General features: G+C 44.2%; 1 protein-coding gene across 1 annotated transcript in view; it reads right to left on the bottom strand.

Annotated features, from left to right (window-relative positions):
• wdr11 (WD repeat domain 11) overlaps positions 1 to 18,338 on the bottom strand; it is a 52,819-nt gene that overhangs the window by 19,403 nt on the left and 15,078 nt on the right. Inside the window, exons 10-14 of the mRNA XM_071519612.1 lie at positions 16,322 to 16,498; positions 9,694 to 9,778; positions 7,133 to 7,239; positions 3,557 to 3,632; positions 861 to 969 (exon numbers count right to left, since the gene is read on the bottom strand). Coding sequence (XP_071375713.1) covers positions 861 to 969; positions 3,557 to 3,632; positions 7,133 to 7,239; positions 9,694 to 9,778; positions 16,322 to 16,498 — 554 coding nt within the window. The remainder of the gene's footprint in view (positions 1 to 860; positions 970 to 3,556; positions 3,633 to 7,132; positions 7,240 to 9,693; positions 9,779 to 16,321; positions 16,499 to 18,338) is intronic.

Here is an 18,338-nt window from a genome sequence, read left to right as displayed (position 1 = left end):
CACCCATGCACAAACACACACACACACACACACACACAGATGCAGGTACCGGGAAAGACACAGGCAAGCAGACAAAGACCCAGACAAAAACACATATGCAAACACAATAACAAACCATTAGAGAGCAAAAAAATATACAAATAGAGACAGGGGGAAAGGGAGTGATTTGCACACAGATGCTCACATAAATAAAACTACTACACAGCAGTGCTGTTCTCCCCGGCCCTTCTGTCTTACTGCTGGAAGATTGTGGCTGTAGCCCGTTTGGCTGGAGGTTGCAATCAATATGGAAATGAGGCAGCAATAAGGGGCTGGGGGAGGCCAGCATGTATTATTAAGGTTACTGGGGCTGTTATTTGCACTGTGGAGGATTTTACAGCCCCACTGTAAAGTTTGTCCAGCATAACTCTTCTTTTATGAGCATTTCCCTGGCCTAATGAAGCTGCGGCTCCGTGCTGAGGTGGGGGAAATTTTTCAGACTAATCTTTCAAATGTCCCAGACAAACACTAAGAGAGGAGGGGGCAGAGGGGAGGGGAGGGGGAAAGTTAACAACTCGTATTACTGTAGCAGCGACAGTTGGTTTTGTTAATGTGTGTGTGTAAAGTGCAGACGCGTATATATGCGGCATATGTGCATTTGGATGAGCACAGAAGCATTGATGCGAAACGCGTCGTGCTCTTATCTTTCTACTTGCATAAATTATGAATAAAAACAGCTCCATTTCCATTTTTTCCATGTTGGATGTTGCATTTGACGAGCACCTCGCAGATTTGGAGCTGTGCAAAGGGCATCATACCCTTTCTGTAGGATATGTAAAGTATGTGTGTGTTTTTGTTTCGGTGTGCGGATTTGTCAGTACCAGTGCGGTGACGGTGGGGAAGTTCTTGGCCATCTCTCGGAGCAGGGTTCCTGTCCTGACGTCCCACAGCTCCAGGGGTTTGTCTCTGAACACCACCACCAGGTACTGCCTGAGGACACACACACACACACACACACACAGAGTCAATCAATGCCACCTTACTCATGGGAATACACATGAAGACATAATTTAATGCTGATGTGAGTCATTTTCAATCAAGCTCATATTGTTAAAGTTAAACCATCTCTTACACCTTGTACTATGCCACAAGCAGACCTTTTGGGCTGTATTTCCGTGAATCAACGGCACATGCCACAAAACGCAGTCTATGGCGCTGGCACACAGGTTGTGGTGACTCTTTGGTATTTGCGTGGCCAGCGGTGCACCTGCTGTGCTGTTAGAAACAGGGTGGGATGAGGAGTAAGTCACGACCAATCAAATCACCACTTTTCCTTCCCCATAAATGCAGCGCGCTCTGTGCCATTGTGCCAGGTGCAATTTCATGGAGAGAACAGTCCGGAGTGGATCCGCCACAAAAGCGTCCCCCAAGAGGAAACTGGTGTCCTTGCAGGTGCAGAATCGCCACGAGTGAATATGCGGCACCTACTTAAATTAAATTAGATGGGGAGGAGATAACACATTTGGTTGCTGTGTTGCTCTGGTCCTTGGAGAACTGCTTTAATGGTTGAATGATATTAGGCAAAGAGCTAAACAGAACTGGTGGTGTATAGCAGGGACAGTTTGGCAATGGGAGAGGGAGGCATTCACCAGCCAGTCCCTGTCATCTGTAGAGGATGCGGTCGCCTCCAAAATGTTATTTTTTTCCTGCTTCAGGGATTTACATCTAAGTCAAGTCGGTACGCTTCTGAATAGGATCTGTTCATGTGTGCATCACTTGGTAAAGCCATGAAAATAGCACAGAACACGGGTGCACCTTGCCCCATTTAGCTAGCTAGAGCAGGTGGGCATTGCAGGCACAAACAGAGGTAATCCATGACACCAAAATTGCACTGCGCTGCTTGATTGTTGCTGACATACCTCCTACTGCACCTCTCTTCCCACTTCGGCGCAGTCACATATACGGCAAGTCACCAAAATACCAAATGATTAAAAAAAACCTGTGAGCCTGACAAAAGTGCCACTTTGCCAGTGCAAAGCCCTGCCATGTGCCATCACAAAAATAGAGCCCTTTGTGTATGTAAAGGAAGAAAAAACTGAGGAACATGAACAATGACTTTCTTGGGCAGTTATAGCCTGACGGTGGCAGGCAGTCGGACGTGCAGTGCGGTGTTAGCCGTGTGCAGTGTGGCGCTCAAAAACATTTCTGAACGGGATGTTATCAGTTCATCAGTTATCTGTTTTTTGACGGTAAACCAAACTCTAGCGAATACGGAACAGGGCTCTAATTTTGAGGATATCAACATTCTCATTGGAGGAGTAGTGTTAAATCGACTTTTCAAGTTTGTTTGTCAACTTCTTTCCATTTTCTCAACAAGACCAAGAACAGGTAAAATAAATGAACTGAAAGCTCAGCACGATGGGTCTTTTCTTATAGCCCAAGAACGTACAAGTGAGTACATTACAAGAAAACACAAAAAGCCATGATGCAGAGAACGAAAGAGAACAGAGAGGAGGAAAGGGAAGGAGAGAGAAAGTAACATCTGTAATATTCTTGGGAATGTGTCAATCATATTTTCATAATTGCTTGACTCAGTTTATCTCCCAGGAAATGTACGCTTTCGTTTTTTTGACTATTGTTTGTTGAATGCATGACTCAGAGAAAGTTTTTTTTTTTTTTTTTTTTTTTACTTTTTTGTGCCAATTTCTAAATTAAAACAGCACAGCCAATATCCAAAACATCCAAAAACAATTAGAATTGTTTAAAGCAAATTTAAGTTGTTTCATTTAATGTTTTAAGAGTCAAATCACTCATCATTATGATACACTGTGCCAGGAATTCAATAATACGTTGGACTAGTATTTGGCTATCTTCACTAGTCACATGGTCACACCCAGAATGTCTGTGTAACCTCTACTGCAGTGGTTAAAGAAAGTAATAAAAATAGAGGGAGAAAAAGCAAAGCAACAGTAAACTGGTTGCTTTTTCCTCTAAAGTTTCATTTTGGCCCCATTAGGAGATCACATAGCTCTCTTTCTTTCTTTCAACCATCCCTCTCTCTTCTTTCTCCTATCTGTCCCCCATTAATCCCATCTCAACTCCATTCATTTTTCACTGTCTGTGTTTCCTTTTTAATCTGCCACCTCTCTCCCATTTTTCGTCTCTGGTACGGCGGTCTTCAGAGGGCCTGTGGCTCTCATAAGTTGCTGATTGGCTCTGACAGCGCCTCAGAAGGAGGGCAAGAGCGCCGCCCGGCCTCTTGGAGGAAATACAACCCCCAACCCCACCCCCACCCCACCCCCGGCTGATAGACCGAACTGAACTTTAATCAAAAACAGCAGGAGGGGAATGAACGGAGAGAGAAAGACAAGGACAGGGGAGGTGGTTGGGTAAAGTGAAGGGTATGCGTGTGTGTGTGTGTATGAATATGCCGGGTGTATATGTGGATATGCAGTGTGATTATGTGTGTGTGTGTGTGTGTGTGTGTGTGTCAGGTACAGGCATGGGGGACAGGGAACCGTGTGGTGCTGATGGTGTTTGGTTTTGTTGGAGGTGGGGGGGGGGGCAGGCAACGTACTTGAGATGAGACACTTTAATCATCTCGATGGGTGGCTCGTCGTTCCCTCGCTCGCCTCTGAATGGAAAGCATCTACCTGAAAGAGAGAGAGAGAGACAGAGAGAGAGTGAGGGAGAGGGGTGACAATGGAAAGCAGAAGACAGGTGTCAGTCTTTGCACTGGCAGAGAGACTGTTTCATTTCATTTCACTCTGGCGCTCCGGCCTCCTGGTTTCATCTCTTTTGACGGAGCGGGGAGAGCAAAGCCGCCGACAACTTATTCTCACCGCCCGGTCTAACCTCTGCCTTTCGTTCCCAAGTTTCTCCCCACCACAGCAGACATTATGCAGAATGCCTAAGACCCTCAGAACAAAACAAGAATGCCCTTCAGGTGTATCGCACCGCATTTGCCTAAGGAATTGCTGATCCGTTTTTGCAGAGGACACTTAGGAAGGTGGCCTGTTTAAAATATACAAGTGATGGAGCAGCCTGTTCTCAAAACTGATCTTGGGGTTGGGGGGCAAGGTGACCTCCGACAGTTGTCTGGAGACTGCGGTGGTGTGTGCCTGAGGGGATCAAGCAGCCGAGCATACGGTGCCGAGGAAACTTTTAAGAGGTGTGTTTGTGTGTTTCTCTGTAGCCATAATCAAGCTGTTGAGGTGCACTAGACGCTAATGCAGCCCTCCTCACCATTTCCTCCTTTGTTTCCTCAGCCATACACAGTGGGAGGGGTTGTGTGTCCTGATTACGGAGTCTCAATTACACCACTCTTCAGATCAGTCTGTGCTCCCTAATCAAAGCGGTTGTGTATCGCACACACACACGTCTCAAGGACTTGCATAGTGCATGGGCACAAGTATACACGCAAAAAAAGGCAAACACATGAAGGCAGGTAGGCAAACACACACACAAGCCCAGATTTACTTAAGGGTTTGCGCAAGGAAGACTGTGCGCTATATCACCAAAATGGCCATGCATACAATCACAACAAGCATTACGACATTACGATATTACATTAGACCGAATACGGTATTTGTTTTGGGAACTTTCAACAGAATAAGGTGAGCAGAACGGGTGTTGTAGGCAGCAGATGTATTTTGCAACAAGTGATACAGGTGGGGGGGGGGGGGGGGGGGGATAGACCAAGGAGGGTTTTGTAGATAAGCATGAACCAGGGAATATTATGACGGGTGTGTAAGGATGGCCAGTTGACAGAGGAATATAGAATGCAGTGGTGTGTTTTGAAAGGGGCATTTGTAGCAAACCGGATAGCAGAGTGATAGAGAACATCAAGCTTCTGGAGTGCGCCCTTGCATGCCGACCTATATATAACGTCACCATAGCCTAACATGGGAAGAATGGTCATTTGAACAAGAGTTAATTTAGCAGAGAGAGTGAAGGAGGAGCGCATTCTGTACAAGAAGCCAATTTTAGATTTGACCTTAGACTGTAACCTGCTGATATGGTGTGAGAAGGACAGAGTGCTGTCTAGCCAGATACCCAAGAAACCTTGTGTAATGAGTGGAAAGCTGCCCAAGAGCGCTGGGAAAAAAGAAATCCCTTTGCACCTGTTATGGTGATGCATATGTAAATTATATGTTCACAAACATTTCTCAACACCAACTCCCCCAAATTACTGTTGCATATAAGATTCTTTGAAAGGTGACAAAGACTTTGAGCAAATAGTTTAACCATTCAGAATGGCTGCTATCATTGCTGCAAACCTCAGGCATCATCACCAGTAAGTCAGGCAAGCAAGAGGGTTTTCCATCCTACAATTTCAAATCTGATCATAAAACACTCCAATTATTAAGGATGCTTTAGGGTGCAAGGGTGCCACACGTGGTGGATTACTCTTACAGCTGAAGCATGCAATTTGCGCTTGCCATTGGTGATGAAGAGTGCTATTTGCTTGCGCAGTGCTCTTTTTGAAGGTCACAACTTGATTTGCACAAATTTCTTAATGAATAAGATGAAAACTCTTTTGTTTACAAAATGTGCAAATCGCCCTCATAATGCAATCTTAGTGAATCTGGACCAGAGTGTCAGCAAGTTTCATCAACTTCAACTTTGTAATACCTTTTTAATGGCGGTTAGAATGAAATATAAGACCAAATTTGCAACTGTAATAAACACACAAAACAACTGCAGACAGGTCAGAACACGAGTCTGTGTTATTACGCTGATTTATCACTGGAAAAATAGCATAACAAGACATCACAATATTTCTAAGATCTCTAAAACTCAATTTAATACTGGAATGCTTTATTTAACTGTGTTCAAGAACTTTAAAGTTTATCTAGCACAAATTTCAGGACCTGCAGATACCCAGGTACAGCCAGGCACACACATACTGTACATGCACGCCACACATTCTCACAAACACACACACACACACACACGGCAGATGTAAGGGATGACAGTGCCAGGTCAACACAGCCTCAGTCATGTCTCCACGGGGAGCAGCTAAATTTGCGGTGCAGGACTCCTCGGAGAATCTCAGTCACTTGAACTCGTTTGAACTCACTTGAGAAACTCTGAAGCGAAACAATTAAGAGTATTGGGGAGAAGTTGCTGGGCCAGTAGCCACAGCTAATGCCGTGGACTGTTAACTTTGACGACTCTGCTGCTTAACAGAGAGTCATTAAGGAAGCGACTCGCCCTTTCAATGAACTGAGGACAAAAGCTCTGCGACTGTTAACTGTTATGCTGGCTGCATTTTTTATTCAGCCAATTCAAAGTCCTCAAGCCAAGCAATTGCGAGGTGTCATGAATCCTCTGGTTAGGTAGTCAAGAGGCCAATGATTAGAGAGCATCACTGGATAAAGATGACAATTAAAAGGGCTCTACAGTGATATTTTCTCCAGCTTTGGGTCAGATGTGGTCCTATGGTGAAACATAAACAGAAAGTTGCATATATGCTCATTTTCAATTTTTTAGTTTGTATATTTTAGGAACATATTGTACCAGAAAAGTAGAACTACAGAACTCTGAATTATGTGTTTTTCTGTCATATCTCATCCCTGCACTGTTTCTCTCAACTCTTTATAGCCTACTTCTTCCCTGTTTTTTTCCACCGGCACCTCCATCCATTTCGTCCCGACCACCCGTCACTCCGTCCTCTAATTACTCTCCGGCCCTGCTCGCTCTTTGGCTCGGAAAATGTGGCATTGTGTATTTCCACACCCGCTCCAGGGTCAATGGTCACCGGTGGTGCAGTAATTCTGTTGGCCCGGCGGTGGGCTAAGCCGGGGATATAAGTCTCTCTGAACAACGGCATGATGGGATCTCATTTTCAGAGCCAGACACCCTTCGGTGGTGCCCTCACACTGTTTAGTTTTGGACTTTAATTTGGAAGAGTGTGTGAGTATCCCCCGGAGAGCAAGAAGAAGTCTATTAGTGAACCAAATAGAGATAGAAAGAGAGATAAAGAGAGAGAGGGAGACAGAGAGAGACTCAAGTGTCTACATTCTCTGTTGGACAGGCAGCAGGAACACGGAGTAACATGCAAATTGTAAGAACCGAGGCCAATACTAATATACTGGGCGCAACACTCAGCTAGGTGTGTTCATTGTGTGTGTGTGTGTAAGCCTCTTACCAGTAGGCAGGTCGACGTGCTGCAGTTCGTTCCGCACCATGCCCATGTTGTTGGGAGCAGAAGTAGCAAAGGACAGGAAACTGGTAAGACTCACCCATTCAATCCCCCTGTGGAACACACACACACACACACACACTTTAGTTCAAATAAAAATTCTGCCGTCTACCTTTGAATTCTTTCCATTTTATCCAGGCAAGCAGGAAGATAAAATGTAAGCCCACAACATCTATTAGAAAGTTGTAAAAAATGCACAGCAAATCAAAGCCAGTGTGAGATGTGAACATTTTGGGAAGCGGGCCCAGCTCAGGGAGCACGCACTGTACCGTAAAGAGATGCTAAATAGCCACATGATTAATTAGTCGATTTCCCCACTAAATGTAAATGAGATTCTAAGCAGCCAGGCCTCCTTTGGCATGGCTGTGCTGGGGCAGGGGCTGCCGGGCTCATTTCCATGGAGCGCCTCTCCTTTCCCCACCGCAGAAAACACACCGTTACTGAACTTAATGTTGTATATCACAGCACTTCAAATACAGCAGTGCCCCAGAGCTATAGTCTACACAGGTACAGAGGAAAGCCAATTTTGTGAGGGGAAAGACCTGATCTGACACCACTGCTTTTGCGCGCGTGTCTGCTCGTGTGTGTGCATGCACGCCTGTGTGTTTATCTTTTTATGCTCTGGTTTGATGATGTGGACATTAACAAATCACTGCAAAGGGCAACTGAGGACAAGACATTTGAGGGATGCACATGTATCGATGGAGGTCGGGAGAAGTGTGCAACAGAAGCAGGCTGCTGTTAAGAGTCGGTAACTGCGCGCATGTGTTAAATATTATATGCAGTGTGCAAGTACAAGGTAGTGTTTGTGAGTGAGAGCTGACAAGCAGATGAAGAGGCGGTTGCTGAGTGCCATGACTGTAGAGAAAATTCACAGTGACAGGCTGACACCAGAAACCAGACAGAGAAAACCTCACATACTCAATCACGCTCTCTCTCTCTCTCTCTCTCTCTCACACACACACACACACACACACACACACACACACACACACACACGCACACACATACATAACATACTCAGGAAACTACAGAATTTCAAGGAACTTATGCTTGTGTTGCATAGCTCATTAAAGTTTGCTGGAGTTTGCGTTTGTGCAGACCAACTTCTCTCATTAAAGAACGCCTGGCTCTGCTTGGACGGATGGTGTTTGCTCCCAATCAATCTCTTAACGGCATAATTGATTCAATCTCGTGCTTAATTAATCCTGGTGAAATAGTTTCGCTGCTCATTAGAGAATAGTAATTAATGAAGCGCGGTCTGCTCTTTGTTGACGTTTGGCTGTTGCATTGTGGGGTGCTGGGAAGGTGCAGCGGCATTCTGACTTTATCCCTTTTCAGTGTGGCCTGCCTTGTAGACCGCAATTAACCAATACACTGTGCACAGGAGGGGAAACAGGTTAGTGCTCAACACTGGACTGGACTAGACTGGAACTGGACTAGAACTGGAACGAGGCAAGCTGTAGAAGTCAATCAGTTCATTATGGCTTCTATTGAATAAAGCAGCTTTGTCTTAATCAGAACAAATAACCTCAGCACTTATTAGAGGCTAGTGTAATATGCTAAATCAGTAAAACACTGACAGGTGCACCTTGATACATGCTAGTCAGGAAAGCCAAACCAGTGTGAAGATTAATGGTTTGCCGATTATGAATTTTTGAAAGCCAAATTACTACAGAATTTTAGAAGATAAAAAGCAGATTAGAATTAATCAGCTGCTTTTTTAATCTATTTTTTTTCCAACTCAATTATAGAGACACAACACTGTATGAAATGTAAAATCTACTCATTTGGAATTTATTACAATGCTGTTACATCTAGCTGTAAACATTTGCTGTAAGCCACCTCCGCCCTGGATCCTTCTCATGTATTAACATCAATTCATCAACAAACCGAACTAATTAAAGGAAATGGAATAAAAAAATAAGCCCGACATCATTTTTTTGTCATAATATTATTGCTTGAGAGTTGTGACAGAGATGAGAGCTGAAGAGAAAGAAAAGCGCTAAAATAAAGAGCATGAGCCTTTTCTAAGGAAGGTCTGGGCACCGAGGTTTATATAAAAACAACCTCCATCCAGATCCAAAACAGAATATTTGCATTTCCGTGTGGTCTTTTAATGATTTGCAACAAAGTCACATCACCAAGACGTACACGACCTCTGTGCCTGTGTGGATTCATTTCGTTTCGTTCTCGTGTGGCTGTCAGCTCGACTTCTCCGAGTCAAGACCGCCATGCCAAGCTGGCACTGCAAAGACACTCTGGGCAAATATTGAGAAAGAGCTCCCTGCAAACCGAGCCAGGAAACGCTGTTATTTATCTTCAACACCCCAAAGCCAACATGGTGCGATCCAATCAGCCAAACTGATAAATCAATGCGGGGAGAGTGGACTGACTGGCCACCGGGGTTCATATAACATGCTTTTTTTAACCAGTGGGAGTTGAACAGCTGACTCTAGCAGTGTTTTTACCATGCTGTACACACAGAGCGACACAGGGAGTCTTACCTGACTTCACAAGAGTGGACGCTCAGCTCCTTGTGGAGAAGACCACTGGTCAGGTTATACACCAGCACAGAGCCATTACTGGTCCCTGAGGAGAGACAGAGAGCGGAGCATGAGAAATAAGAAACAGACGGATGAAGAAAGAGGACAGAAGTCATACAGTTACTTATCTTAGCAGCATCTACCCTCCAGTAGGATCAGAGAGGCCGTGTGTCAATGTGACACCCCTCTGTGTTCCCTGTCACTAGGTGTGGTTAGAGGCAGCGCGGGTCTGTCACTCAGCTCACAGCCTGTGAACATCACTCCATTTCATCTGCCGCTGGGAAAATAGCACACCCGCTCCACTCCCCCCCCCCCCAAAAAAAACCTGCTGATTAAATGGTACATACTGCAGGTGACATTTGACGCTCTGATGGGGAACTGAGCCGGTTTGGCACAGTCTGTGATGTTTTTTTGCAGTTCACTGCTCATGCTGTAAAAGGGGAAATCAACCCAAAATCAACACATAACCGTTTTTTGATCCTTTCCTTACCCAGGGAAAGTTGACTGAGCAGACATGATCCTTTTCAGCTACAGCTTACATTCACAACTGAGAGCTGCCCAGTGCAACTACAGTCTTCCACTGGTTCCACTCAGCTGCTCAAGTCAATGCCTTGCTCAAGGGCACCTGGGCAGTTGAGGGAGGGGAGAGAGTTTCCCTGCCTGGATTTTGCCAGCTTGTCTGGGGATTTGAACCGCCGATGTTCCTGTCATATTCCAGCATCTCTAACTAATGTGTATTGGTGTGACAGGTATTATACACTGATTTGTATTATCGTTTTTTTTACTTCAAGAAGTCAAAACACTCATTTATAATACAGTTCCCTTAGTACAACATATCTATTCATCTGTAGTTTTTTTTTTTTTTTTTTACATCAAGCATCTGTGACATTTCTGTCACAGAAATCTGACATCCCATTTACTATATGGATTGAGTTTTCCTTTAAGAAAAGCAACTAATTAAAACAGCTGAACAAGTGGAGAACAAGTGGTTAAAAAAAAGCACAAAATGAGGTAATATCCTGAGCAAGTAAGTTGAAAGACATTGCAATTTAAATAATTAGTCAAACCAACACAGTAGTAAAAGCTTTGGAGCAGATGTGGATGCGGATCAAAAGTCCATTCTCATGACGTTTGGAAAGTGTTTAACGAGTTTTGAGGGAGTATTTTTGTGGCGAACACGGACAGGTGTTGGAGCACATTTAATTCCATAATTAGCCTGTGCACGATGGAGCCGGGCTGATGTGCTGCAGGTCCCTGTGGAAAGGACTTCTCCGTCTGCACAGGGCCTCCATGAGACGACCACACGCTGACGCAACATCTGGAGATGGTGCTACAGAGTGCTGCATGGACATCTGTGTGCCTGTGTGTGTGTGTGTTCACTCTCCCTCACTGCTTGGCAGGTAGATGGCATGCAGGGTGGGGTAGAGGACTGTTTCAGCAGGTAGTCAGTCTGCTGCGCTCACTCTTCAAGGAGAGCAGGTAGGGTGTGTGTGTGTGTGTGTGTGTGTGTGGGGGGGGGGGGGGATGTTGGAGAAAAACACTGACACTCCTGTTCCTGTGGTTCCTCTGAGTCACCCCACAGCCGGGGCTTGTTTGCCTTACTAATGACAGAGACGCTGCCGCCCCTCCATATGGCCTGGACTGAAAGCTGACTGGGGCTGGGTATCATTGGAAAAGTTTCAGGTTTGATACCAGTACAGATACTTCAAATTTGACACCAGTTGGACAATGATCTCTTTTTCATCAGGAGTCAAATTCAGTCATGAGACACTCAACCCCTATATACCAGTGCACTATCAAACTGATTCACAGTTTGTAAGTTCTTTGGTTTACTGTGTAGTATCTAATTAAAGGGAAATTCCACCCATTTAAAAAAAAAATCACGTTATTCCTGCGCCCCAGGACAGTTGAGTCAATACTGAACATGCAACACTCTTTCCTAAAGCTAGAAACTGGAGAACTAACCCTTGAATTTGTGAAGTCACTGGGATGTAAAATTTGGCACTACTCCATAGACATTGAATGGGGCACTGACCCATAAGATTGAGTGAGTTCTTGCACCATAATGAGGTTTGAATTCTGGTCTATACCTTTTTGCAATATAAATTTTGGCTCAGCATCTTATGGCTCCACAAAGTCAGTGTCCCATTCATTGTCAATGGAGCAGCTCCTGATTTGTGGTGAAAGTTCACAAATATTGACTTCACTACCTGTCCTGGGGCATAGAAATAACATATGTGAATTCTTAAATTGGGTTAGCATTGCCCTTTAAGACAAAAATAAGTAATAGTTAAATTACAGTGAATATTTAATATAGTTATGAATTTTCACACAACCTTCCTGGAATTTTTTGCTAGTCGGTGCCTGACAGTTGTTGAGTTGTCATCAGAGTCAAACTGCACTCCCTCACCTCGTACTGACTGATGCTTGCTTGCCTCTCTTTGTTAAAAAGCACATCTCACAATGCAAAGGAATGTGTTATTTTCAGTTTATAATCTGTGCATGCCATCTGATTTTCCCAATAAAAAAATGCCTTTAGACTATCAGAAAGCCTGAGATCCTCTTATAAAAATCCATCTTTTCGATATATTTTGATGCCTGAAATTCAGTTTGGATACCCAAATTTGGTACTGTATTGACAGGTATTGTGTTTCAACAGCCAGCCCTACTGATGACTGAGCTGGGCTATCCTCAGCTGAACTTAAGTCTACCGGCTGCCAAAGATAATGTGTATTCTAGACTGGAGGCTTTGAAGAGATTCGTTTTTGGACTGCAAATGTAATTGATACTCCCTTTGACGGACCACTGAAGCCGAGAATGAGAATCAGTACATCTGATAATTGTGTTGCTTTTTTGAGGTGGTTGCCGCAGCAGCTGTCTGCATATCAGTAGGTGCTCATTTCCCCCCGTTCTGTGATTGACCAATTTACGAGTCTTTGCTCTACTCAATTCGAGTCTTGATGCAGTCTCATTTTGCAGGCCCAAACAATGAAGCGAAGAATATTTGGCGGGCAAGCATGGATAAACGAATTAGATGTGCGCCCCAGTCAAATGATTAAGGGATGGATGTGGCTCTGGATCCCAGTGTTTGTGTGTGTGTCACTCGGAGGGGGGGGCTCTGGGCCTTGTACCTATCTGTAATGGAGCTGTCAGGTCCCACCCAGATTACAGCGTTCCTGACAGGGAGCCCAGGCAGCGGCACCTCTGAGCATACTAGCTCTGGTATACAACCACTGTGACTTTCCCTCGGAGGCAAGGAGGGAGACCGACGGAGAAAGAGTGATAGAGAGGAGAAGCGAGAGATGGAACTAGAGAAAAGAGAGATGGGAATCCCCGCCTTCTGTCTAACTGTAATGAGACTGTAGATGGCAATTTCAACCCTCAGTGCTTTCACACCATCAGCAGTGAGCTCATCTCCTCCTTTATTTGCACCCTTTGAAAGGTGTAAAAACCTGGTTTCCCCTGGCTGTTCCCCCGAACAGTGTCGCATCAGTGAGTCCCCCTTTTTAACGCTGTCGCACATTAGGGAGAAAGCCAATGCAGAGTGGGAGAGGGCAAGACAGGGAGTGCAAAGTGTCTGCCTAGCATTCATCACGGATCGGTCCGGACGTATTGATCGGGTGTATTCTCCAGCTATCAGTAAATAGGAGAGCAGACAGATGCCAAGGTGTGCACAGACACCTGTCGCAGTGCCAACTCAGGCGTTATTATTGAGGAAGTGCTGATGGCAGTTGTAACCTAAGGATATATTCACTTTCCCAAGGGTAATAATTAGGCCTGGAAATGGATGTCATGGCACCAAAATGGCAATCTCTAACCTTGTTGCAACTTCCACTTACTGCAATAGTATGAGTTATTATTAGCAAGTGTAATAACACAAATAATCGCCTATGAATAAAATAATACTAGCCTCACGATACCATTCCAATTGAACATAAAATTCTTTTGAATCGCCCGGTGTCGTCCGCCTCGTCTCGGCAGGGATGGCGAGTAGATCCCAGATGTAATCATCCAGTCGCCCAAGCTTACTCCTCACCAGCCAGCTCTCGGGCAGCAGAACAAAAGGCACATTTCAATAATGCAGCAAGAGACTGATTAAGCATTTGACTGTGCTAGGGATTTGACAAACGATGTGCACAGAAAACTCAATCGCCGCGCTCTAGTTTCAGATTCAGAGTGCCGCTGGGTGCCAGCTGTGCCGAGTCGACCCCGGACCATCTGCGGCGTGATGGGCTCCTACTGCTCCGGCTGCAGCACTCGCACACTGATTGGAAAAAATATGACAGGTCTCTCCGACGGCACTGAAAAACGGCCGCATTTTAGAGCAGTGTTGTGGTTTTTTTTTATGTACAGATGCACTTTCACTTTCAACAAACAAAAAATAGTAAATAACAGATTGAGAAGAGCGGTGGTCATCCCTCTAGGCCGTTTAGAACCTAATTGGAGTCATAAAGTAATAATGGGTGGTGAACTTCGGGGATCTTCGCGCCTCACCGTTGCGGATGTGATGTGCATAGTAGTGAGACAAAGAGACCCACTGCGAAAGGTTGTGAGAAATTTAGGCGGAGGGTGTTATTATTCATCGCCTTGTCTGTGGGTCTGAGGGAGGCAATGTATCTTTGTGGTATGATTAATTTATGTGGGCTATGTCAGGGAACTGAGAGTAGCCTATTTTTCAGCTTGACAACTAAACTGAAGCCTTGCTGCGTTGGGGAGAGAACAGCAGCACGCCGGGGCCTTAAATGGAATTTTGTGCACAAGCGGGAGTGTGTGTGTGCACGCATGCACGCGCACACAGACAAACACACACACAGACAAACACACGCACGCACAGACAAATACACACAAACACAGACAAATACACACACACACAAACACAGTGACAGAGACAGCCGAACAGAAAGACAAAAACAGTGACACATTGCATACACAATTTTGTCCTTAATTTCCCATTCAAACTGAGACTTTCATAATTTTATGCATCATTACTGTGAGGAAGATAAGGGAACAGCTTTTGTAGAAAATCATGACGCTGATCTAAAACAAATAAATCCAAACTTCCACTGCCTCTCTCTCTCCCTCTCTCTCTCTCTCTCTCTCTCCCTCTCTCTCTCTCTCTCTCTCTCTCTCAGCAGCTGTCTCTGGGGAGTAATAACATATTAAGCCTCTGCCTGTTGCAAATGATGCCTTTTGCATCATTTGCAAAGACGGTGCAGAAATCAAATGGACTGCCACCTTCTCACTTTCTGCTTTAAGTAGTCAAATTCAAAGCAATCATTTGTGTATTCAGACATGCTGACGGGCTGCATTTCGTTTCAGTGGTCATATACCTTTTCAAAACTCTCAAGAGCACTCTCAAGATGTTAAGATACATTTTTACTGCACTTGGCAACGTTTTCCATTAATTGGACTACACATTCAGGTTTATTACAGCCTAGTTTGATTAACACGGCTGACCTGAGGTTTTGAATAGATTCCTGTTGTGACGGCAACAGTAATTGATATTCACTTTGACAGACCGCTGAAGCTGAGAATGAGAATCAGTACATCTGATAATTGTGTTGCTTTTCTGAGGTGAAGACCTGCTTGCCTCAGTGGCTGCCTCAGATGCTGTTCATTTCCCTCATTTGGTGATTAACCGATTTGCGAGGCCTTGCTCTGCTGCTATTCATTTTCTGTGTTTATTATGTCTCATTTTTCAGACCCAAACCACAAACAAACATGGATAAATGACTTCGATGTACTCCAGCCCAGTCAAACGAGTACAACAGTGTAGCTGCAGCTGCGTAATTGTTCAGACCTGTGCCCTCCAAAGCACACCTTTCTCACTGGATTTTTTTGTAACCTTATTGCTGGGCAGCAACATTTCATAAATCACACCAGACAAGCTTCTTAAGACTGTTTCAACACTCAAATTTGTGCCAACGATGGCATGATGAATGACGGCCACTGAGAAACAGGCTGTGTTTAACAACTACAGTGATTAAACACATGGCCCACATACAGTATGTATGAGAGCCATGACTAATGACAGAGAAACACCGTTCTCTGCCACACACACATATCAGGTTCTTCCACATTTTCCATTTTACAATCAATTTTTGCCGGACGTTAATTTCCTGACTGGATTTGGAAATTGATGTTCAATATGCTGACAGTGGCAATATAACTGCAAACTAGGCCATAATGGTCTGAAGATTATCTTTCACAACACAAGTATGTGTGACCATATGTCTACAACTAATGTACACACAATGTGCTGAACAACAATATTTTCCATACTTCTCTACACTTTTTTGTCTATATGCCAAACTTTTGGAAATTAGTCAGTTGATTTTCGCTACTTTTATAGACTTTCTATATCTGAGTACCCTCAACCCTGAAGGCAACAATGACACAGATATCGCAAACTAGATAACTTGGCTTCTAGTGCAGCAGTTAGTTTATCTGATTAGCAAGTTATAGCAACACCAAAAAAACTGAGTGAGAGTTGGAGTCTTGCATGCAACTGTTATTTGTGTGTGTGTGTGTGTGTGTGTGTGTGTGTGTGTGTGTGTGTGTGTGTGTGTGTGTTGGCATTACTACCTACCTACAGCCAGAAGGGGCTGGTAGTGGTTGATGTTCTTGGTGGTGAGAGGCGGACACATGCGGATGGCGAAGGGGGGCAGCGGCAGACCAGAGAGCAGACCAGTCAGCAGAAACTTCAACTGGACCTCCTGCTGGCTGGAGGAGGGAGGAGGAGCCTCGCCAGCTATCAGTGTCTGGCCTGGAGATAGATCAACACACACAACATGGGAAGGGTTAAAGGGGAGTGTTACCAAAACTGACACTGAAGTTGTTATTCTACAAATTTGGCAAAATACAAAAATACAAACAATTCAAGATGCTCAACATTGGTACAAAAACATAAGTATCCATCAAATGTTCTTCTTTCCACTGCTTAAGGCAATGACATCTGACATGATGGGAATTGAATGATTGCATTTTTCTTTCTTTTCTTGATCTTAAGAACTCATAACTCATAACTCAAAACCTGGAGGACAGAAGAAAAAACTTCTTTTAGGAAAAGCTAAAAGTCAATTTTGGTGAAATTCTAGGATAGGAGCCATCTAGTCCACTACAAGTCAATATTACAGTTTGAAGTATACTTTCCCTTTACTGTATCGTATAAAACCAATTATAGCCATTGCACCTACAGTATATTTCCTTGGTATGAATTTAGCTGCCGTTCCTTTGTAGTGTGACTTCCAGAAAGTGAAAACAGCAGAGACAATTCCCATCAAAATGTGCTCCACCGGCTTCAGCAGCATCCCAAACCAGCTCCTGGTACACTTCCAGTCAATATCAACTGAACTCGTAATGGAGCTCATCAGCCTCGCGCTTTACAAATACAACTTTGAACTTGGCCTTCTTCCAATCTGATTCAAGGTTGCTTTCTCTGATTGAATTGGAAAAGCTTGTATAATTTCACTGAGGCTGCAGCCAGCAGAAAAAAAAGCATTATTGTTCGTTTCATTAAGCCCTGGCCTCAGTTATCAGGCTGGCCGGTTTTTATGATCTCAAGGTTTTAGACAGTGAGTTAAGACAATGAGGCTACAAACCCATGTTTTACTCAGAGCGTCTGCAAGTTTCATCCAATTAAATCTACTTGCTGACTTAATGTTTTTTTTAATACCAGTTAGAATGAATGGGTTAGGGCTCACCACAAATATAAGCCATTTTAATAGTTTTTAAGGACCTGCATACACCCCACTTATTATTGAGGCATGGCTTTTGATGTCCATGCCCTTTGCAATCAGACAGATAATGACTATACCTTTCAAATGGGCAATTATCTCCTTTTGTGTATTTGCTGCAAGACCTATACAGGACATCCTCTGAAGACGCTAAAGATGCAATAACACTGAAGTTATAATTGGTACTGTTTGGAAAAAGCCATTTGGTTTTCATTTCATGCACTGTAATTGCCCTCGTTGCATTGGAAAGTTAATGGTTACCTAAATGACTGTCACTGCAGTTTGAAGGTATAATAAGATGAGATGGGACGTGACTCCTATTAATATGCCGGTAAGACAAACAAACCAACTAACAATCCAGAGTTTGAATTCTGGGTTAATAAGTTCCATGTCACTGCGTAGCGGATGTCTGAGTATTATCTCTCATTATTATTGTCCACTGGCTGATACGACCTGGCCCAAATGTAGTTTTTCACATAATATCAATAAAAAGCAAAGAAGGTGTGCAATGCATTGCCAAGTACTGCAAATGAAAATACACAGGCTCGAGGCCAACATGGTTAACCTGATGGCATCTCCTGTCTATAGGATCAATCTGTTGCTTTACCTACAGTATGGCTGATGCCCCTTTAGTGTCAGCCTGTCAGCATCAGGTGTTAACAACCAGTAGTTGGCTGGCTGCGCCCGCGCTTTCATAAAATGTTAGCAACCAGCAGACTAGTGACGTTCCTTCTTGACAAGTGCTTTAGTCAGCATCTTTCAGACAGAGCTACCGCTCCAGGCAGTCGTTGGCTCCTATCTCCAACAGAGAGAGTGGGGGGAGAAAAAGACAACAAAAACCTCCTCTGTTATGCCAGCACAACCACTATG

Source organism: Centroberyx affinis, unplaced genomic scaffold (genome assembly GCF_046629955.1).
Source record: "Centroberyx affinis isolate AG114_WGS23_722 - 3 ecotype Tasmania unplaced genomic scaffold, CSIRO-AGI_Caff_v1 ptg000718l_1, whole genome shotgun sequence".
Taxonomy (NCBI): Eukaryota; Metazoa; Chordata; class Actinopteri; order Beryciformes; family Berycidae; genus Centroberyx; species Centroberyx affinis.
Note: the sequence above shows the minus strand (reverse complement) of the source record. Positions and strands in the feature narration are given on the sequence as shown.